The sequence below is a fragment of the Aethalodelphis obliquidens genome, unplaced genomic scaffold, assembly GCF_003676395.1.
Source record: "Aethalodelphis obliquidens isolate GAN/ISIS:26980383/991018 unplaced genomic scaffold, ASM367639v1 scaffold8, whole genome shotgun sequence".
In the NCBI taxonomy this organism is placed as follows: domain Eukaryota; kingdom Metazoa; phylum Chordata; class Mammalia; order Artiodactyla; family Delphinidae; genus Aethalodelphis; species Aethalodelphis obliquidens.
In genome coordinates this window covers 4,966,584-4,990,074 of record NW_020837952.1, presented here as the reverse complement: position 1 = coordinate 4,990,074, position 23,491 = coordinate 4,966,584, and the positions used below count along the sequence as shown (strand labels likewise).

General features: G+C 46.5%; 1 protein-coding gene and 1 long non-coding RNA gene across 3 annotated transcripts; one reads left to right on the top strand and one right to left on the bottom strand.

Moving 5' to 3' along the window:
- Positions 1–11,389: 11,389 nt before the first annotated feature.
- LOC113620527 (uncharacterized) lies at positions 11,390–16,826 on the bottom strand. The gene is made up of 3 exons (XR_003432805.1): positions 16,507–16,826; positions 15,636–15,773; positions 11,390–11,543 (listed from the first exon to the last, which is right to left on the bottom strand). It is a non-coding gene; the product is annotated as an uncharacterized LOC113620527 (long non-coding RNA).
- ATP5MC2 (ATP synthase membrane subunit c locus 2) lies at positions 16,352–22,958 on the top strand. 2 transcript variants are annotated; one of them, XM_027106488.1, is made up of 5 exons: positions 16,352–16,378; positions 19,140–19,209; positions 20,452–20,529; positions 21,024–21,220; positions 22,685–22,958. In XM_027106488.1, exons 2-5 carry the CDS (start codon positions 19,171–19,173, stop codon positions 22,797–22,799), a joined length of 429 nt encoding a protein of 142 aa, XP_026962289.1. In that variant the 5' UTR covers positions 16,352–16,378; positions 19,140–19,170; the 3' UTR covers positions 22,800–22,958. The 2 variants fall into 2 exon arrangements, with proteins under 2 accessions (XP_026962289.1, XP_026962290.1); XM_027106489.1 differs by lacking the exon at positions 16,352–16,378 and adding an exon at positions 18,872–19,027.
- Positions 22,959–23,491: the final 533 nt, after the last annotated feature.

Here is a 23,491-nt window from a genome sequence, read left to right as displayed (position 1 = left end):
CTGATGCCCTGGCAGGCTTACTGTGAAAGAAATCTGGGCTGCAGAGGGAGATTGGATAAGAGGCCCTTTGAGGTCCCTCCACAAATACACTGCAGTGCATAATGAATACTTAGCTCGGTAGAAGTGCTGTTCCGAACGACATTACTGCCATACCCATGGCCATTGTTTGTCACCATGGGGTGGGATGGGGGGATAGTAATAATAACAACTATATGTTTTTCCGGTTTGAGACTTTGTTCTTCCCGAGGAAAGGGAAGATTCCAGGATTGCTCCCTCTTTAGCCATCCCCACATTCCTCTAATTCTTTTTTTTCTTTCTTTCTTGGCTTGACAGGATCCATCTTCAAGTATCTTAAAGAGAGTCTCGCTTTTAAAACAAAAGGCTTTTTGCATCTTTTAGTTTTCTGCCTCTAATAGGTGGGCAAGCAGTGGATGGGGGTGGAGGAGGAAACAGACATTTGTTGAGTTCCTATTTAATGCAGATGCTATAAGTTTTGCATTTAAGAGAAGTGTGTATCTGCTTTCCTGCAGGTAAATGCGTGTGTATATTGTTTTGTAAATGTGATGTGTCTGCACAAATTTTTTACTGTTCAGGCCTCTCTGTGAGATTTTAGTATCTAGCTGCATGTGGGGAAGTCTGTGTGCAGCTCCTCCGAGGATTTCAGTTCCTCCTGTGTGTACACAGACTACCCAGGAGTTATTCTTCTGGCTTCAGGATCTTTGTGCAGGATCCCAGCTTTGTCCCTATCCCAGGCACAAGGGTGTTGTCACATCAGGACTCATCTGCCTCCTTGCCTTCCACGTGTGCATGATTGCATTTTCCATCTTTGTCACAGTGCATGCAGATCCCTGAGCCCATCCCTGTGCCACATGAAGCCATGTGTGTCCCACAGTCCCTCCTCCCACCTCTGTGAAGAGTTCTTGGCACCCCTCCCCTTCTGGCCACCCCCACTCGCCACTTTCCATGCCAGGAGAGATCTAATTACACAGAAATTAGTACAGAGAAGGATCGTTTGCTTTTATGGCATCAGAGCCAGGACAGCTGTAAATCTGGGGCTGCTGCTGCAGCCGCCTCTGGGCACTGTGCAGGCTGTAGGGGGGCTCTCACCTCCGCACCCCCCCCTTTGCTCCATCTCTGTCCAGCTGCCTGGGGCTCTACCTCTGCCCAGGACCCCAGAGCCCTATTATACCCATCTCAAAAGGGGGAGGAGGCCTGTGGAAGGGGAGGGTGTGGTCAGTCAGAAGATCACACATAGCAGGTGCTCAATAAATGTTCCCTGAATGAGAGAAGGGTTAATCCCAGCAATGCTAACTACTACCCAACTACCCAGCTGTGGTGGCCGAGGGAAGAATATTCCCACTAAAATTTCTCCCAAAATATTTAACACTCACTAGAATGTCTTCTCCACCTTCTTATGAACTCAGATGACGTATATGGGGCAATCAGTCATCTTGGCTTCCACTTTAGAGACCTTGAACACCTTCTCAGGCAGTATCAGTTAATGAAGACAGCCCAGGGTTCAGATCTTGGTTCTCCTGTTCACTAGCTAAGTGATCTTGAGTACCCCACACACAGTCACCTGATCCTTGGTTTCCTCATCTGTGAAATGGCAGTCATAAAACCTACCTTTCAGGTTGTTGTGAGACATCCATGAGAAAGCACTGGACCAACGGGAAAGTGGTCCACTAATCGTTACTATCACTGTTAATGTCTTGTGAGCTAACACTTCCATTTTCCCACCACCCTTTAACTAGACTTTATCCCAACCAACTCTCACTCAAGCACCACCACACAATTTGGGTCAACAGGATATGCAGGCAGGTTGTGTCCAACCTGGAATGAATGTTTCTTTATGTTAAGAGACTTATCCAAAGCCAAGGGTCAGGACAGGTGATTCTAACAATCCTTGGACACCTAGAGACACTGTTTCACCCATAACCAACTTTCTCTGAACTCCTTCCTTGGCAATGATTATTTTGAGCTCCATTATTTTCATGGAGGTTATGAAATTGTTCCTTGGAGTACTGGAGTCTTATAAATGATTGGGTAGAAAGAATCAAGGACTTAAGGAATTAGGAGAGCAGGAGTAGGGGAATTGGGGTGGTCACAGGAGGCTTAAACTCTAAGGAGGGAGTAGCAGAGACAGAGGTCAAAGGTCCAGGCTCCCAACTTCCTCCCAACACAGCCTCCAAACCCAGGGACTTGGGGTCTCCTCCCTCTGTCCTCTCCTACTCTAATGTCTCCAGCCCAGGGCACTCAGCCAGGAATTCCTGACTTTATCCCTATGTGGATAACCCTGGAAAGCTCTCAATGGTGTGTAGGCCAGGAAGGGAAGAGCCAAAGAAAGGAAGGGGTACTCCCCCTTTCCCAAACCAGGTCTGCCCAGATCTCCAAGCACCATTTGGACGGGACCCCCTGCAGGGACAGTCAGAGGGCAGGAAGCGCCTGCGGCAGGAGAAAGCTGAGGCACATCATCGTCTGCGTTTGGCCTCCCACCCCATGATCTGCGTCCCAGGGAGGGTGAGGATTTGGCGTGAAGGGCAGAGCGGCGGGGGATCTCTGGCCCCCCACCTTCCCCCACCCCCAACCCCAACTCAGGCTGCAGTCTCTCCTTGTTGTAGCAGAGCGAGAGCAAAGGGACGGGCAGTAAAGATGAGTGATGGCGGGGAGACAAGCAGAAATACACCATCATGAAAATGCTAATGACTCCTTGCTCTCTTTCTTTATGGTTGGAGTAATACAGACTTCAATCATAAAAACAATCTCCCAACATTTTAATGGGCTCCATCATGCCCGCACTTGTCGGTATATTTGAAGAATAAATCACCCTCCCCGCTCGGAATGAATTCGCTGTCAAACTCGGCTCCCTCGGAGAAAATGGATGGGGAGTGAGGATGGAGGGTGGTTATTTTTGGGGGGGGGGGGACAGTACTCCACTCCTCTAACTCCCTCCTAAACTGGGCTTTAGATCGTTGCGTGAGATGCCTGGATCCTGAATGGGAGGAAGGGGGCAACTGGGAATTTGGAGGAGCTGAGCCCAAAGGGAGAATTTGAGGCAACAGGAAGCAGGGACTGAGGGACTCCACACGGAGAGAAGCCGCCCCTTAGATGGACGTGGAAGAGAGAAAGGGGCAAGAACTGTCGTGGCATTGGACGGAAGAGGCAAAATCTTGACATTGAACCGAGAGAAGGCAAAGCAGACGCAAAAAGCATACAAATTCGCCTTATTTTATGCGTTATTTCGTCGAATTTCTTTCAGACTAGGCCTCAGGCAGAGGCGCCGACGGAAAAGTCTGAGATATCTCTTTGGGGGAAGAAGCCCAGGAGTTCCGGCTCTGAGCTTGCAAGTTTCAGTGCATTAAGCCACAGGTCCACGTCGCAGAGAAGCGGCTGAGTCCCTTGTAATTCTTATTTCCATACAGGTGGCCGTCAGCCAATGAAAACTTGGGATGCGCATACTGTGAGCAGCCAATCCTAGTTAAGGATGAGCCGAGCTGCCAAGCCTAATTGCATCTTGATTGGTTGTGATGTTGCTAGGCAGAAATGAGGTCTTGGAAATCGATGTGGGCAACACCGGAGAGACAGGTGGATATGAAAATATCTGGAAACCTACACTCTTGAATTGTCATTTTTCTTCCTGAGCTCCTTCATTCTTAAAGGATTAATGGGGTCAAGGAAATGACTCTCCCTTTTCTCCTCCACAGTGGTACAGAGCCAAAGAGGTATCATATCGTTTCCCCAAAACGCCTTCAGAGAAATCTGGTGCTTCGAAGGTCTTCTAATCCAAAAAATCTCCAGGAGGTATTCCAGCCTCACGCTTGGTCTTCCCACTAAGGAAGTCCTTTCTGAGGCCTATCTTCAAGCCTCCCGGCTGTAGTTTAAGACCAATTTTCTCTAACATGCTCAGGAAACGGAGAAATCTTGCCCCAAGTTCTTCTTTCATACCGCAAGCCTCAAAGAGCAAGAGATTTCCCTACCTCCTGGCCACTCCACCACGACCCAAGGGTGCCCTGCAGACCCTGCGAAGGGTCAAGGCGGCCATATAGGGGCTATATCGTGGCATTCCCAAACCCGCAGCTTCCGCGCCTTCATTTGCATCTCATTTGCATAAACCCAGTTCTCCCCCCGCCCCATGCCAAACTCACCAGCCTCTGCCCTTCTCCCCGCCACCCCACGTTTGTAGCTCCTCTCCCCGTGCCTGACTCGCACCACCCCACACCCTACCCCTCTCACCAGCCGGCTTGCCCCACACGCCGGCGCACCCCCGCCTGCAGCCTCAGCTGCTGGAGACAGGGCGCCGGAGCCTCCCGCGGTTCCTGAGTCACAAACACCCCGGAGGCAGGAGGGGAGCGGCGGAGTGAGAGGCGGGGGCTGCCGCCTGGAGCTGCGAACCCGCTGGTCTGAACTAGACCATCCGCGAACAATATGCCACCATTTAAATCTGAACGCGCGCCAGCCGCCGATTGTGATGTTAATTCGGGGATGATTTAGGGGGGCGGGACGGAGTGGGGGCTGGCCCCTCTCTGTCAAATTGCTGTCCGGGGGCTTAATATTTGTAATTGAAGCTGATGAGGACTACGTCTCTGTTTACACTGATAAAAAAAAAAAAGTCTGGGAGGGAAAAAGAGCAACTAAATTATGGGGCCGGGAGAAACACATGATTAATCAAAGCTTTGAACTGTCGCCGTGTTCGAGGCCCAGTAAATCTCGCCCGGCCGGGGCCTGTGGAGGCCGGAGGATAAACCTCAAACGCCCGGTGTTTGCCGCCCCTTTCTGTTTGCCTCTCGGTTAGCACGTCAATTAATTCGATAATTGGATTTGAAGAGATGTCAGGAGATTATCGAGGGGGAGCTAGGAGGAGTGGATGTGGAAGAAAGGGCCCGGGGATGGCAAGGGAGGAGGCGAGAGCCGGCGGGGTCAGGTGGTGGAGGGACGCGGAGAGCCGGTCCTGCCCAGAGAGCAAGTCACCCAGCTCGCGAGGAGGAGATCCCGCTATGAGCTATGAGCTCTGAATGGACCCATGATAACAAGCATCCTGTATACTAGGAAATATTTTTATTTAACTAGGAGTTGAGGGATGGAGTCACAGGAAGAAATTGGGTTCAGGGGTCCTTCTGCAGATCTCTCCATACTTCCCATCAGCCAAGACATTCACGAAGCCATTAAGGTCTTCATATATAACTTCTCAAAAAGGATACTCCTCTTATGAATGACACAGTATCACAAGCTGCCTCTGATACTATTGCATCAGAGGAGATACAAGGAGATGAAAGATGAGATTCAGGAAATTACCACCAGATTTAGGCAATTGAGGGTGGTAGAAAGACCAGAGGACTTGAATTCAAAAGAAGAGGCTTTAAGACTGGTGATCAGAAGGGGCCGAGGACCAGAGAGTTGAGAGGATTTCTGCAGGTCACACAGCAAGCAAATAGCAGGGCTGGCTCAAGAACTCAGCTCTCCACTCTCCCAATTCATTGTGTAGCCAGCACAGTGTGGAATCAGACTTCCTGGATTCAAGTCCTGTCTTTCCTGCTTCCTAGCTGTGCCTGAGTTTCCTCTTCTGTAAAGTGGGACAATAATCATACCGACTTCATAGGGTTGTTGTTAGGATTTAGATAATTCATGTAAAGAAATCAGCAAAACATCCAGCACATAGTAAGTATTCAATAATAGCTGTTTTTTACCATGATGAATGGACAGTTCTCATAACTCACAACCTGAATGACACAAATTGGCAAAAGGTATTCACCAATGCCTGTAAAATGTTTTGTGGTTTAATCACTAGGCCTTAAGGGAAGGAGTGAACACTGCCTTGAAAAGACAGTAGGCTCTCTGTTTTGATGACTCTAAAGAGCATTTCTCCCCTCAAACAAGTCTCACACCTTTGCGTCTGCTAGAACTAGGTTCATATAGTAGGAGTACACCTGGAACAGCTGCATCAGGGGATTGTCATCCAGTTATTTCATTCATTCATTCATTCATTGAATGCCTAGTTGAAAAGCAGCATGGTTCATCAATCCATCAAACCTCTATTGAGGAACCATTATATGCTCAACACTTCTGTAGGCAGTTATCAAACCGTGAGTCCATTACTAGCTCCACTAGTGAAAAGGAGATATACATATATATATATATATATTTCATTTTTGTATCCCCAGTACCTGAACCCCAGTTCAGGCACTTGGGAACTCAGTAAATGTATATTAAATGAATACATAGACACTATGGGAAATGGAAGAGAAATAGAAATGTAGTTCCTTCCCTTAATAAGCTTAAACTCTCATTGGGGAGACAAGACTTGCATACATAAAAGGATAAGAGAACAGGACTTTGCTGGTGGTCCAGTGGTTAAGGCTCCATGCTTTCACTGTAGGGGCGCTGGTTTGATCCCTGGTCAAGGAACTAAGATCCCACATGCCGCTCCACCAAAAAAAATAAATAAATATATATTTTTTAAATTTAAAAAGGATGGGCCTTCCCTGGTGGCGCAGTGGTTAAGAATCCACCTGCCAGTGCAGGGGACACGGGTTCCAGCCCTGGTCCAGGAAGATCCCACATGTCACGAAGCAACTAAGCCCGTGCGCCACAACTATTAAGCCTGCACTCTAGAGCCCGTGAGCCACAACTACTGAAGCCCGCGTGCCTAGAGCCCGTGCTCCGCAACAAGAGAAGCCACCACAATGAGAAGCCCGTGCACTGCAATGAAGAATAGCCCCCACTCACCACAACTAGAGAAAGCCCGTGCACAGCAACGAAGACCCAATGCAGCCAAAAATAAATTAATTAATTAATTTTTTAAAAAAAATTTTAAAGGATAAGAGAACAATATGAGACAGTATACGTGTTAAGACCATGAATAAGTTCTAGGTGTTATAGACTAGGAAGAGCTCAGAAGAACTGGGGAGGGTTGTGGGCAAGGATGCTTACCATGGAAGGAGTGAGCCTGAAATAAAGAGTAGAATTTGGAATGGCTGAGAAGGAGAGAAAGGGCATTCCAGTTGCAGGAGTAGCAAGAGTGACAGCGCGTGGTAAGAATCTACACACGTTAAGCAACAATACAAGATCAGCTTAATAACAGGGCCAGTCTCTGTGTTTGCAAGACAGAATCCATCTGTTTGCAACCATGTGTTTCTTTGACCATGTTCCTGGTCCCCAAGAAATTATGTTTGGATTTTCTATTCTTTTAGATTATTCACACCTTCTTGCTGTATCTTAACCTGAAAAGCAAGAATCAAAACAGTAACCAGCTACTACCCTCAGCAAAACAAACAGATTGTAAAAGCAATTACGCTATTACCATTACTCATTCATCTGCATACAAGACAATTTACTCTCCCTCTTTCTCCCATATGGCCCCAGGCTGTGCTGGGATTACTGTTGCCTAGATTATTACTGTTTCCTTTATAAACTCATTTTTCCTGGACCCACTCCTCCCAGAAAAATTTACCTGAAACAAACTTCATATTTTTCCCCAGCCTCCATGGTTACTTTGAGGGAAACATGGTGGTGAGTGGGAAGAAAAACAATGTAAACTGAGCAGTGGTTATTAAATACCAGGTGCTTGGACTTCCCCGGTGGCCCTGTGGTTAAGAATCCACCTGCCAATGCAGGGGACACGGGTTCGAGCCCTGGTCCGGGAAGATCCCACATGCCGCAGGGCAACTAAGCCTGTGCGTCACAACTACTGAGCCTGTGTTCTAGAGCCCCCAAGCCACAACTACTGAGCAGCCCTTGTGCCACAACTACTGAAGCCCGCGTGCCTAGAGCCGGCACTCCTCAACAAGAGAAGCCACCGCAATTAGAAGCCCGCGCACTGCAACGAAGAGTAGCCCCTGCTCGCCACAACTAGAGAAAGCCCGCGCACAGCAACAAAGATCCAATGCAGCTAAGAATAAATTTTAAAAATAATAATAAAAATAAAATAAAAATAAATGGCAGGTGCTTTGCACATATTAGCTTATTTAATTCTCACAATAACCCTATGAGGTAGATATTATTATTGCCGTTTTACAAGAAAGCAAACAGGCTCAGAGAGTTTGCCCAGGTTCAAAGAAGAGTAAATAAATATCAGAATAGGGATTTGAACCCAGTCTATCTGATTTCAGAGTCCATGTCCTTAGACCCGGCAAGAGGGACCTCTACCCTGGGCACCTATTTTAGAGGGCCTCTTCCTTCTGCAGAGGGAGGATAACTCAAGGCCAAGGGGATGTGCCTACCTAGAGCTCATGCCTCCCTACTCCTAGACCATGCTCCAGTTGCCAGAGGGTGCTGCCAAGCAGCGCCAAGCCCACTTCTGGGACCTCTTCCTGGGGTCCGATTTCCTGAAAGTACAGAAGGAGCTGCCAGAGAGCACACCATCAGCCCTGTTGGGGTGGAGTTCAAATGTGAGGCTGCCCCAAGCACGCTCCTTGGTGTGAGGCCCCTCAGGTAGTGGGACAGAGCCAGGAATGGCAAGAGAATCTGAGGGTCAGACTTGGGGCTGGAAGAGTCCCAGGATTCTAAATATAAGTCTCCCAGCTGATATTGATATATTTGTCAAGATAACAGGGTAGAACACGTTTTATGTAACAGTTTGTTAGCTTTGATTTGTAACTTATACATATTTAGACATTTGGTATGTCGGCTCTATTTTTTTATCTTGCCTTGGGCCCCACGAATATTAGGGGGTGGGGCTGCTCATCTCACTCTAACCCTCTGACCCTTTTCCAACCAGAGAATCGCACCACTCAGTGACCCTGGCCAGAGAACTGAGCACCATCTTCACAGTTCTCTTCTCCTTCATCCCCCACAACAATCACTGAGGCCCACTGGTTATTCCTTCTAAACCTCTTGAGCTCTCTACTTCTCCCCATCACCACCATCACCTCAGAGCTCAGGCCACCACCATCTCCCACCTGGATTCTGACGACAGCCCCTTATGGCGCTCCATACCCCCAATCCTGCCCCCTCTCATCCATTCTCCACACTAGACCTACAATGATCTTTGTAAAATGCAAATCTGATATTAAAAAATAAATAACTAAGTAAAACTAGGAAGAATGTTCGTGACCCAGAGTCTGACCCCTGCGTTTGTGAAAGCATTTGGAGAGTTCAAACTAATTTCTCAGCACATCCCCTCCTGGGAAAAAAAAAAAGTGCAAATCTGAGCTTCTCATTCTCCTGGTTAAATGGCTCCTGGATGCTTTCTGGATAAAATCCAAACTCCTTAGTTTGATGCTCAAGATCCTTCAGGATCTAGCCACTAACCACCAGTCTCTGCACCCTGCTGCACCCACGACTGTTCATTCTGACCGCAATGAATTACTTGCCCTTTGTGGAAGACACCACTTTATCCCTCTCTTCAAGCTTTGTACTTACTACTCCTTCTCTATGGAACATCCTTCCATTCCCTTCCTATACAGGTCCTTTAAGTTTCTTGTAAATGTCACCTCTTCCTGGAAGCCTTCCTTGACTACTAGTTCTCAGGACTGGGATACATGCCCTTCCTATTCGTTCCCACAGCAACCAGTGCTTACCCATCTTATAACACTATTGAAATGTGTTGAAATTATTTGCCTTTTAAGGGCAAGGACTCTATCTGATTCACTGTTCAATCATTCACAAAATTTCTATTGAGAGCCTATTATGTGCCAGGCGCTTTTCTGAATGCTGAGGATACAGTGGTGACAAGGTCTCTGCACTAGTGGAGCTTATCTTCTAGTGGGGAAAAAAGCAATAAGAAATACCAATAAAGCTATGATAGTGCTAAAAAGAAAAATGAAGGAGGATAATGAGATAAAGAAGGGAAAGTGGTGGCTATTTAGATCAGGTGCTCAGGAAAGGCCTCTCTAAGGAGGTGATATTTGAGATGAGATCTAGATGAAATGAAAGAGTGAGCATGATCTGGGAGAAGACTGATCTAGGCAGAGGAAACAGCAAAGGTCCTGAGTGGGAACAAGTCTAGTGTGACTGAGGATCAAAACCCCATGTAGCTGAACCCTGGAATTTTTTTCTATGAGAACTGGAAAACCATTGGGAGGTTTTAAGTTACATGATCTGATCTACATTTTAAAAGATCACTTTAACTACTTACTGGGTGGAGAGCAGACCTTGGCAAGACTAAACTGGAATAGGTAGAACAGCTAGGAGGCCATTGTAGTGGTCCAGCAGGAGATGTCGGTGACTTGGACCCAGCTAGATCTTGGAAGTGGTTAAGGGGTGAGCCAATGTGGGATATATTTGTATTCTCAGAGTCTAGCATGATGTCTGGCTAGACATTCAATAAATATTTGATGAATTAATTAAGAATTAATTAATCCAACTAATTGAAGAGTCTGAGCTGGAACTGAAATTATCCATCCTTTAAGCCTCTACTAAAATCCCAACCCCTCTAAAAACTGGAAGGAGATAGCTGCCACTGACAAAGAATCAAGACTAGGCTATATATATTTGTTAATTCCTTAAAATCCATAGGGACATGACAAATAACCCAATAGGAAAATGGGGCAAAAGACATACATGAATAGGCACTTCACAGAAAAAGAAGCATGAGTGGCCAATAAATATATGAAAAGATGCTCAGCCTTGTGAATAATCAGGCAAATATAATTAAATATAAATTCAAACCACCATTTTACATCCAACAGATTGACTAAATACCAAAGCTGGTAAGGATAGGGTAGCAGCCCGAACTCTTATAAACTCTTATATTGGAAAACAATTTGCCATTATCCAGAAAAGTTGAAAAATTCATGTGCTACAACCCAGCAATTCCTATATATGTACCCTGAAGAAACTCTTGCCTATGTATACCAGGAGAAATGCTCTGAGCAACATTGTTTGTAAAGGTAAAAAGCTGGAAACAATCCTAAATACTCATTAACAGGGGAATTAATCAACAAATTGGTGGGCTATTATACATCAATGAAAATGAATAAACTATAGCTACCTACCTAAACTTGAATGAATCTTAGAAACATAATGTTGAGTGAAATGAGCAAGTAAAGAAGTATACAAACAATATTATATCATTTTTAGAATGGTAGAAAAAAAAAGACCAAAATAAGCAATATGGTAAAAATCTGAGGAAAAATCTTGAAATGATAAACATAAAATTCAAGGATTACTATAGGAGAGATGCACGCGGGGCCCCTCGGTGGTATTTTTTTGATTGCGTCGGGTCTTAGTTGCCGCACGCGGGTTTGTCGCTGTGGCTTGCAGGCTTCTCTCTAGTTGTGGCCTGCGCTTTTGAGTGCGCAGACTTAGTTGCCCTGCATCATGTGGGATGTTAGTTCCCCGACCAGGGGTCGAACCCTCATCCCCTGCATTGGAAGGCGGATTCTTAACGACTGGACAACCAGGGAAGCCCCCCCTCAGCGGTATTAGTAATTTTTTTCTTTTCTTAAACTGGGGGTTGTTTAATGGATGCCCATTTTATTATTATGCTTCATAATTTATATAAAATGTCAGCTCTGAGGAGGCAAGGATTTTGTCTTATTTTATTCACATCTGTGTTTCCAGCACCCAGAACAGCCCCTGGCACGTAGTAGGATCTCCAAAAATATCTGTTGAATAAATGATATGCATTAATTGCATTCCTTTATGTGATTCATAAAAGAATGCAATTTTTTTAACAGAAGAAAAAAACCTACTTTTTAATCATGGTGCCCCTGGATCATTCTAGCTGGAAGTCATACTGCTTCCTCAACCCCTATAACCCATATAACCTATTAAATCTTGCTGCATATTATAGTTATATATATATATATATGTCTTTCCTACTGATTATAAATTTATAAAGACAAGGGATTGTCCTTTCTCCTTTTTTATTCCCTTTCACAATACGTAGTACAATACCTCGCACATAGTACAGTAGATGCTCAGTTAATATTGGTTGATTACTTGAAGTCACAGGAGACAGGGCAAACCAGGAAGAATAGATCTATGTCATTTATATTTAAAGGTGAAAGAGAATTCAGTAATTATCTAGTGTTTTCCTACAAGTTGCAGTTGAGAAAACTGAAGTCCGGAGAGGTGAAGGGATTTTTTCAGTCACATAATTAATTAAGAATAATCCCAAATCTAGGGACTTCCCTGGTGGCGCAATGGTTAAGAATCCGCCTGCCAACGTAGGGGACACGGGTTCGAGCCCTGATCTGGGAAGATCCCACATGCCACGGAGCAACTAAGCCCGCGCACCACAACTACTGAGCCTGTGCTCTAGAGCCGGTGAGCCACAACTGCTGAGCCGCGAGCCACAACTACTGAAGCCCGTGCGCCTAGAGCCCATGCTCCGCAACAAGAGAAGCCACTGCAATGAGAAGCCCACACACTACAACGAAGAGTAGCCCCTGCTCACCACAACTAGAGAAGCACGCGCGCAGCAACAGTGACCCAACACAGCCAAAAATAATAAGTAAATAAATAAAATTTTTCAAAACAAAGAACAGTCCCAAATCTAGATTCAGATCTCTAACTTGCTGTCCTTAGGTCTTCACAACATATCACAATGACTTTTATTTTCTGTTTTGTCTAGGTTCTTCCCAGTAAAAACTTGTTTGGCCATCCTTCTGTCACCAACCCTCCCACTGATTCCTCTCTTGCAATCCTGGATACTAATGACCCTTTTTCTTCCTCCATCTACTGTTTTCTTTCTCCAGGAGTAGGGAGGCTTACTGATGGCTCACTGTCATGCTGTCCTGGGGAACTGATTTAGCAAGAGAAAGTAGAAAAATCCTTCAGTCAGTGCCCACCAGCCCCAGAAGCTTGAAATTAACAAGTACAAATAAATAGAGGAGCACAGGACCCAAGAATAGTCCTTATTGGCAGTGCAAAGTTACCACTTCAAATTGTACAAAACTGTTTGTCAGAAAGAGAATGCTAGAATGTTAATATTGGATGGAATCTTAGGGATCACCTACTTCTCCCCCTCATTTTTCCAAATGAGGACACTGAAACTTTGAGAGATGAAGTAACTTGCATAGTTACTCAGCTAGTTAGTAGCAGGGCTGGGACCAGATTCCTAGTCTCCTACCTCCAAGACAGCTGTTCTTTCCGTGCATCTGGCAACATGTGCATTTGACAAAATGCGTCACAAAGTAGTCTCCTCTTAAACCATCAGGAATGAAAAACAAATTATTCAAATCCTTCCTCTTCTCTCTGGCGATTTTTTTTCTTTCGTTTCTCTGTGTCCTAGTCTCCCTCTTTTTATCACTCTTCTGTTTCTCTGTGAATCCCTCTCTCTGTTTGGGTTTCAAATTGAACTGTAGCCTGCCTGCATGATTCTCTTCATTTTTCTTCTCTAAGCTATTGTGTTTCTAGTCCAAAGACAAACATGCATAAGCCAATCAAGACTCTTTCTTGGTGACCTTTGTGGAAAAGAACTCTCAGAATTTCTACATGAGAGGTGCTGGACCTCCCTCCTAGCCTATCCAGTCAATTAAAATGAGTCTCTGCCCACCCCCACCCCCAGGGTTGTTAACCAATCCTAAGAAAGAAAAGATCAATCTCATTTCTTCATCACCGTGCAGGGAGGCTGCTACCCAGTCAGAATCTGCCACTAACAGTCATTAGGAAAACTGGCCAATCAGGCCAACCTTGTTACATGGTCTGGTAGGAAAAGAAAGGGATTGATTGGAAAGGATAATTCTGGCTCCACACCCTTTCCTTCCTGGACCCCAGTTTTCCCTCAGTGAAATGAAGGAAGGACCCTTTCCCAAGCCCTTAGTTAAGAAGATCCCTAGACCCTTAGCTAATGTTCTCTTGGATCACATTTTGTTGTCTTCAAATTCACCCCTCCACACATACCTCCAACCACTTTCTGTAGTCTCATGCCTACCGATTTAATTTCTATTTTCGAACCTGGTAGCAACAGTCCCCAGGATTCTCAGCCCTCCCCACAGATCTCCACCCACTAACCTGTCAAATAACTTCTTTTGTGTGATTTACGTAGGTAAAAAAGTTCAGTAAGTGATAGTTGAGTCTCTTTCAGGAGCTATCATTGCAAGAAGCTTGCAATAAAGTCTCTAGGGAGCAGAGCAGAATTGAGCTGCAAAGCTCCCAACTATAACACTACTACCACTACCAACCAAAAAACTATTATTATTACTATTACTAGCATTTATTGAACTCTTACTGAGTTCCAAGCCCCTTGCTAAAAGCTTCACGTATATTATCCCAATATTCGCTGCAGAGTAGGCACTATTATTATTCCCAACTTACATAAAAGAAGATCGATATAGAGGGATTAAACAGCTTGCCCAAGGTCACACAGCGATTTGGGAAACCAGGTATGTGAATCCAGAGCCCACCAATGCAGGGAGGTAAGGGAGAAATAAGCATTGCCGACTGTGCCACGGGCCCCTTCTCCAATTCTCCTTTGGATTGTTAGCGATATCTGAGCGTGGCCTAAATTGTCGCCATAAACAGCTGCAACAACTGGTGGGTGGTGGTGCCTCTTAAGAACTGTGGACTTTTTGCCTCGGAGGATATGAAGCCGAGAGCTAAAAGGAATTCAGTGTGGGCGGGGTGGGGGTGTCTGGGGACTTGAGATATTCTTGCTAGTCTGTCTTTCCGTTCTCGTCTGAGCATCTTACCCTGTGCCTGGCACCGCTTGGTACTTGGTAAATACCTGTTGATTGATTCCCAAGGATCCCAGCTCCATTCCTCACCTACCCCCAACCCCACCCCAAGTCAACAACTGGAACTGGAGGGAGATCTGGGCATTTCAGGGGAACCAGTGAGAATCCTCATCGGCCTGGGATCGTGGATTTAGGAAAGGAGGGAAGTCTCCCACCCGTCTCTCCTCGCCTGCTTCTCCGATTTCTCCCCACTCCTTCCCCTCCCTTTCAGGAGTTCAGGGCCATAAAAATGCAGATGGAGGATCGGTGTGAAATAACAGGCCCATATAAATCCCTCTGCCGCCCGCCTGCAAGATGGATTGGCCGCATTGAAATTCCTCCGCGAGGATAATTAAACTCGGGGCCTCATCCGGGCAAAATTACATTCCTGTAATGGCGTCGCTCGGGGTCCCGGGAAATTGCTCCGTGGGCTTTCAGCGGCGGTTTTTATCGCCGGCCGGGGTGTGCCTGGCTGCAGCTCGCCTCTCCTCCGGGACCGTAAAGCTGCTGCCGTGATTTATCCTCCCCTTCTCCCAAATCCGATTAAATGGAGGAGCTCGGGGCCGGGGCGCCGCGGGGCCCGGGAGCCGGGAGGGGGCGGCGGGAAGGACGGGGACAAGGAGGGGAGGACAAACGGGCCCTCAGAGGGTGGCGGATTTGGCTTTATTTACAGCCACAGCCTTCTTTTTATTTTTTATTTTTTATGGGGGTTTGGTGAGCTTTCCCCGTCTTTCTTGTGCTGCGTTCAAATACGATGCCGGGACGGCCGAGGTTTGGACATGAGGGGACGTGGGTACCGACCTCTCTCCAAAGGGGTCGGTCAGACCCTATGTGGGAGATAAAGCAGCCAAGAATAAGAGGTGAGGGCCAGGAAGCCCCCTACTTCCTCCCATTGGGGAAAGGACGAGCAAAAGGACACGAGGGAGAAGCCGAGGGGCCTCCATAAGAGCACCTCCTGTGGGGGCTGCTTCTCTCAACTCGTGTAAATAAAACCTGGGCGGAGGCACAGGCATGCTTGACGTGATCTCGCAACCTCACCTCAGGTCACTGATGCCCATTATTCCTTGACTGTCTCATGACTCAGGAAAGAAGGCTTAGGGTCAGGGCGCTTGAGTCCTAATCATCTTTAGCCCGTATCTTCTCGTTCGCTGATGCTGGTTTTCTCCTAGCTGATCACTAGAATAAGAAAGAAGGAGAGGGAAATAAAGGCGAAACCACAAGAGGCAGCTGGGGCATTTTGCTGACTATTCGCCCGTTGAACGGGTTTCCCATCCATAAAGCCAGGGTCCGCGGCAACAGAAGGAATCCCGTGACTTCATTTTCCTCCTGATACATTTTGGACACTGAACCCCAATCTTGATTGCATGCTATTTAACACCAAAATTCTGGGTAGTTTTGTTTATTTGTTTGTGTTTTGTTTTGTTTTTTTAATGTGACTGCGCATGCTTGAAAAAGGGAAGCAAATCCAAGATCCCAAATACCGTGCAGAGCAAACGGCAGGCCACGTTACGGATCGGCTTACACTGCGGAGTGCCCTCATTTCTGCACACGGTCGGCTCCGCCTGCAGTTTCTCCTCTCAAACGCCAGGTGGAATGACTGGCCGAATGTCGCCACAGAGCTGGCAGGCGGCGCTGTGGCGCCTGGGCCGACCCTCAACTTTGCAATCACTCTATCCTTGGCAGAGCGACTCGTTGGTCCGGGCCGCGCATGAGCACAGCCTTCCTTTCGCTATTCCCGCCCTCTCCCCGCCTCTCTCTTGTCTTCTCGGCCCTGGGAGCAGGTAAGGCCTTGGGCCCTCGCTCCCGCCTCGCGCCGCGCACGCGCGCGCCCGAGGCGCCCCACCTCGCGCCAATGCTCTGAGAGCCTTACCTTGCATGCTCCCACCCGGGTCCTCACGCCTTCCCTTACCCTCCGTATCCCCGTGCTTTAGGGCTGCCCCTTCCGCGTGCCTGTGACCTCCAACCGCGCGGGCCTGGCGCCATCTTGGATGTCTCGTGGGTTGGGGGAGCGTGCCTTGGAGCTGGCGAAAGTCAAATGCCGGGGTGCTCGTTTCACCTGTCCCGACTCATCCTTTACAAACGCTCTTTTCTCATTCTCTTGCCCTTTCAGAGCTGTCCCAACCCCCAAACTCTCCCCTCCTATCTCTGCTTTCTCTTCACATCCTGATTCGTGCCTTTCTTATTCCGAAACCTCTAGATTTTTGGCCCCAGGACTTCAGGTGCCGAACAATGGAGATTGTGGATCGTCTCAAGACACCACCCCCTCTAGTCAGCACCTCTCGATTTAAAAAGTAAACCTTGAAAGTGGTAGAAATGAACAGAACAGCCAAAACACCCCCTCCATTCAGACTGTGGCCTGGGAGAGCAATAGCAGAAAAGAGGCCGGTTTCCTTGGAACCACTGATTGTCTCAGCGCCGTTCTTTTCCTTCCACTGCGGTGAAGTTGGGAAAAGCACAAGTCGTGGGCTGACACTGAGGTTTTCCGTTAGAGGCAGGAGGCCTGAAAAGGGGTGGTGCCAGCATGGGGTAGTACCAACCGGCCAGCTTTCCTGTCAAGGGTTTACCGGGAGTCCCCGGACTCTGCCCACGAGAGGGAAAGAAGGTTAAGAAAGGGAATGGTTAAGTAGCAGCCCTGTAACTCCTTGGCCCATCTACACTGAGGAAGAAACCCATGAATCTGGGTAGTGCTGTTGCCCAAGGTGATATTGGTTAACAAGTGCAGACTTGGCCAAGGTTAGGTGGCCAGCGGAGGGGTCGCCACTTCATGCAGGCTCCCTTCAGTGCCACATCAGGCACTTTCCATATGTTATTTCATTTAATCCACCTAAGAACTACATTTTACAAATGATGATATTGAGGTTTTGTTGCCTTGGGAAAAAAAAGTCTTCCCTTTTTTAAAGCTTTAAAGAAATTTTGGATTTTTTTTTTTTTTTTTTTTTTTTTGTGATACGCGGGCCTCTCACTGTTGTGGCCTCTCCCGTTGCGGAGCACAGGCTCTGGACGCACAGGCTCAGTGGCCATGGCTCACGGGCCTAGCCGCTCTGTGGCATGTGGGATCCTCCCGGACCGGGGCACGAACCTGTGTCCCCTGCATCGGCAGACGGACTCTCAACCACTGCGCCACCAGGGAAGCCCGAAATTTTGGATTTTTGACCCAAGAAAACCTGAATAGTCTGGCAGCACAATTGGGTTAGAGTTAGGGTATGGGCAGAAATCAGAGTTCTAGACAGAACAGGAGTTGAAGACATCCGTTAATATAAGAGTAACTAAGATTCTGCATTCAGAAGTGTAATCTGGAAAAGTATTAGTCCAGCTCATTCAAGGAAGTGTCATTTAACAGGACTAAGTAATCACTGAGTGTTTCAACCTGTAGCATATTAGAAAGCATTAAGAGTGAGAAAAGAAAAAAGAGTGAGAAGAGTTCAAGTCCTGGCTGTACCACTACCATAGTTTCAAGACTGTTTTTAAGAACATGCTATGTACCTAAGAATCATTTGAGAAGCTTCATTGAAATAGAGGGTACTTGGGCCTTATTCCCAGAGATCTTGACCTGGAAAGTCTAAAGTCTAAGGTGGGACCCAAGAGTACGCATTTTTTAAGTTTTCTTTTTTTTTTTTTTTTTTTGGCCGCAGCTCATGGCATTCGGGATCTTAGTTCCCTGACCAGCAATTGAACCCGTGCCCCCTGCGGTGGAAGCTCAGAGTCCTGACTACTGGACCGCCAGGGAATTCCCCCAAGAGTCTTTAAAGGGCAACATTTTGAGGCCCAATGAAGCCTTGAGAAGAGTTCCTTTTGAGTAAGAGACTGAGGGAAACTTAGGCAAAAGATACTGGGGAAATTCATCTGACAACCCCAGCAGGAGTCTGTGGAAAGGGATAACAGGTCTTCTCTCTCTCTCTCTCTCTCTCTCTCTCTCTCTCTCTCTCTCTCTCTCTCTCGTTTAATTAATTTATTTATTTTTGGCTGCATTGGGTCCTCGCGGGGCGTGCAGGCTTTGTCTAGTTGTGGCAAGCGGGTGCTACACTTTGTTGTGGTGCGCGGGCTTCTCATTGCAGTGGCTTTTCTGTTGCGGAGCACGGGCTCTAGGTGCACGGGCTTCAGTAATTGTGGCACACGGTCTCAGTAGTTGTGGCTCGCGGGCTCTAGAGCACAGGCTCAGTAGGGCTTAGTTGCTTAGTGCACGGGCTTAGTTGCTCAGCGGCATGTGGGATCTTCCCGGACCAGGGCTTGAACCTATGTCCCCTGCGTTGGCAGGAGAATTCTTAACCACTGTGCCACCAGGGAAGTCTGGGATAACAGGTCTTAAAGCTGGGACCAAGGGGCTTCTTGTTCAGACCAGGAGAAGTCACTTGATTATAAGGAAATCTTAGAAGCTGTGTGGAGGAAATCCTGACTTCAGGGTTCTAATTCCATCTCTGCTGAGACTTGAGGTCAGTCACTGCTCTCTGGGCCATTTAAATTTTCCAGAGCACCTTTTCTGCTAATAAGGATGTCCTTTGGTAAGCAAGGACAATTTTGACAATGCTGCTTCTGTAATTGCAGCTCTCCTGCCACGGCCCTTCAGCACCTGAAAATGTACGCTTGCGCCAAGTTCATCTCCACCTCCTCCTTGGTGAGTACCTGCCTTTTCCAGGAAAGTTTTTAAGGAGAGGCATCTTGTCTTTTCCTTCTCCGACCTTGTTCTTCACAGCTGGGCCCTTTGCTGTGCTAGCCTGACAGGAGAGAATGAATGCTTCCCAGGCATTCCCTGCCTTGTGTCCCATGAAGGCCAGTTAATTCCTCTCATCCAACTATATTAGAAGAAGAGTATAAATGAGAACCTAGGCTAAGATCAGGTATTTCTAGACTGAAACTCTGTGTTCTTGTAAACTGGAACCCCACCAGAAATGGTAAACATGAGTTAAATATCCTAAGTTGGACTGAATATGCACTGTTTACAGGATCTTGTCCTGAGTGTCAGAGAGCCATAGCTAGGAGTTCCTTCTGGAAGCTTAAATTTGGGTGGGAAGCTAAAATACACATTGGGAAAATATATGACTCAGAAGCAACAGCATGGAAGAAATTACAAATTATTAGATAGTGGAGGCAATTGGTTCATTCACTCGTAAGTGAAAAGGAGTGATGCTGTTAGTAGCTATTATTTATTGAACACTTACCGTGCCTGGCACTGAGTTTACCAGTTTGTATACATAATCTTATTTATTCCTCAAATCAAGCCTGAGCTATGTTATTCCCATTTGATAGATGAGAAAGCAGACTTAGAAAGATTTAAGTGACTTGTCCTAAGATCACAGAGCTGATACAGAGATAAGATTTGAATCTAGTTATATTTGTCTAAAGCCCTGGCTGTTAACCACCATGTTGTCTGCTTTGGAGACACTGGCTTGGAGTTAGTCAGAAAAGGCTACCAGGATGGGGTAAATTTTCAGCATGGATTTTTGTGCCTATTTTCCAGAAGGGTGTGTTCAGGGAAAGATGTTCCAGTCATTGGCTTCCTTGGGCTGGCCATTACCAGTATATGTATAGATTTCTTGCTGAGCGAAGTAAATGCTTCTGAGGCTTAAATTTCTTCCCGTTCTCAAGGCCTGTAAAAGGGAATAGCAAGGGTAGGTAATTCCTTCCAAAAGGAAGTAGACTTTCTTCCCTTAAATCAGTGGAGAAGCCTAGGAAGCAAGAGAAATGGTGCCGTTCTTGAATCTAGAATTTGCTTAAAAGTAAAAGAATAATTCCAGATTCTCTTGAGATTCTGAGTTCTAGCAAATGAATGGGGCATCTGAGTAACAGTTGGGGGTGGTTCTAAAACTCCTCTCCACAGCCTTCCTTGACTTTCTTGGCCTTGTGTTATTCCCACTAGATCAGGAGAACCTCTCCACTATTGAACCGATCACTGTCTGCAGTGGTGCTGAAGCGACCAGAGACACTGACAGATGAGGTTCGTAATAAGTGGAATTGGGCCTGTGGGGGAGGGGTGGGGTGGGGTGGGGTTGGGTGGGGAGGGTTACCTGACAGAACCAGTAGGGGGAGTGCTGAGGACTCCATATATGGTACCCTAATGTTCCAGCTTCTGCCACTGGCAGCGCATGTCCGTGTGTGCTGCTGATAACTGCCATTACTTGACTTACTGTACTGACTTGAGTTGGGAGTGTTTAGTCCCAGGAAGATGATCTTCTCAAGGCATCAAGAACAGGCTAGGGCTTCAGTCTTAACATTTCTAGATCATAACTGAATCTTGAAGGTATTTGACGTCCACCTCTTGCATTTAAAAGTTCTGCTTGGCAGCATTTTAGGGAGTTTTCCAGGGAGTTAAAAGATTTTCTGTATGGGGGAGAAGCAGTGGGATTTGATAGCATAAAGGACTTAAATGGTACACAAGTTTCCAAAGTGAAAAAAGCGTTTCCTAAAAATTTTCTACCTACTTCTTCACAGAGCCACAGCAGCTTGGCAGCCCCACGTCCCTTGACCACCTCACTTATTCCTAGCCGCAGTTTCCAAACCAGTGTCATTTCAAGGGACATTGACACAGCCGCCAAGTTCATTGGAGCTGGGGCTGCCACAGTAGGGGTGGCTGGCTCTGGGGCAGGAATTGGGACTGTGTTTGGGAGCCTCATCATTGGTTATGCCAGGTAAGATGGGCCCACCATTTGCTCTCTGATATGTTTCCAAAGGTCTGGGCAGAGACGGGGTTCTAGAGCTGCACTATCCTATACGGTAGCCACTAGCCACCTATTGCTGTTTGAATGTAAATTTTAATTAACTGAAAGTACACAGACTTAAATTTTGTAACTTTTAATGTAGCTCAGTGGCCACACGTGACTAGTGGCTGCCATTTTGGAAAGTTCTATTGGACAGCTTTGGTTTAGAGTAGGAGTCAGCAAACTAAGGCAGGATGTCCATATCTGGGCCACAGCCTGGTTTTGTATAGCTGAGCTAAGAAGGGTTTTACATTTTTAAAGGGTCATGAAAATAAAAAGGTAACAGAGACCATATGTGACCCACAAAGCGTAAAATATTTGCTGTCTGGCCTTTTACAGAAAAAGTATCGTCCCCATCCCGTTCCCCCACCCTCCCCCCAGTCTAGAGCTTCAGTCAGCATAGTGGCTTCACTGCCATTTGTCCCCATCCCTGGGAATTCCCCCATCACTCCTGGGAAAACTGCCTCTGCATCCAGCTCCATGGCTCCCTGATGCTTGGGACTATTTGGTCCCCACCAACTCTGGGCAATTCACTGTTAGAACTAAATTAATCCTCTAGAGACCTGCAAGTTCTTTTAATGTTCTTGGGGAAATAAGGTTATTTTTAAGGATTTGTATGAAATAAGAAACTTTTGTGTCCACAATCTGTTAAAAGCTGGCATTGCTTTAGTTTATCCATCAAGGCTTCCAGAGGTGACAGAGTAAGGGAAATAGAAATTATATACTGACTTCCAAAGTTGGGAATCCTTTATGCCATTTTTTAATCATATCATCTAAACCTCACAGACCATTTGTATCCCAAAATCTTTTGACTATTTTGAAATGAGAGAAGTTATTTGTCCTTCTGCCTCCATTGTCCACAAGAACAGTGTTTTTCTAATTGTTTTACATAAAGCCCTAGGGTTCTGAGGCTATACCCCAGAGACTGTCTTAGAGAATGAAGGGGAAACCAATCAAACAAGACTTTCAAATCCCCCACTTTTTTTACAATTACACTTTAGATTTATGCATTTTGTATTTCGGGGTTCTGCTGCTTACAGTTTGGAAACACTGGTCTGATAGGCCCTGCCACTCCAGACACCTCTTCCATTCTGGTTGAGCCCTGGATAGTTGTGTCCAGACCCAGGAGTCTTAAGTTATGAGGAAGATGTGGGTGATCCAGTAGAGGCAGTAGTGTTTGTACCTGGGCTGTGTTACAGAATTTTGGATTGTCCACTCCCTTTATTCATCTCTGTAGAGCCCTTGGTGTATCAGAGCAAGAATTGGGGCATGATGTTGTCATCTCATTAAGTGAGATGTGAGCTTGAGATGGATTCTCCCTGAGTCCACCTTTAATGATTGTCCTTTTCTTTGTGCGGACTAGAGATTCAGTCTTTTCTCCTCCCCTTCTCCCAGGAACCCTTCTCTGAAGCAACAGCTATTCTCCTACGCCATTCTGGGCTTTGCCCTCTCGGAAGCCATGGGACTCTTTTGCCTGATGGTGGCCTTTCTCATCCTCTTCGCCATGTGAAGGAGCCGTTTCCACCTCCCATAGTTCTTTCTCCCGTGTCTTGTCTGCCCTGTATGTTCCTTTTCCTGTACCTCCCCAGGCAGCCTGGGGAAAGGGGTCAGCTCAGGGTTTGACAGAAGGAAGACAAATAGATACTGTATTAAAAAGATGTTTCTTGAGTCTCCTGTGTATATTTCTTTTCCACAATTGGCTGAATGCCTTGGTGAAAGTATAAGGCCTGGAGGTTAGTGATGGTGCTAAGCTCAACACGGGTCTGGGCTCACTTATTCTTCATTCTCTTAAGTTGGGAAAGCTTTATTCAAACTAGTGCTCCTTTTTAATAATTTTCACCTGGGATGGCATGTTACCTTGGAGAACTGGGTCAATAGCAACCTACAGTACTGCTTTAAAATTTTGACTAATGGGCTGTCTGTTTCCACTGCCACTTTGCTGGCTGAGGTCCTCATTGCCACCCACCTGGTCTATTGCAATAACCTCTTAATTGGTCTTCTGCCTCCCATCTCTACCCTCTAGCATTTACTTCTGCCAACCGCTGTCAGGTTAATCCTTAAGCATAGGACTGGTTTTGCCATTTACCAATTCGAAAACAGTCTGACTCGACTTTCTCAGCTTTGTTTTTTATTATTCCCACTCTACCCAAAGTGGACTATTTGTCATTTTCCAAATACTTTCCCTGCTTTACTGTCCTTACA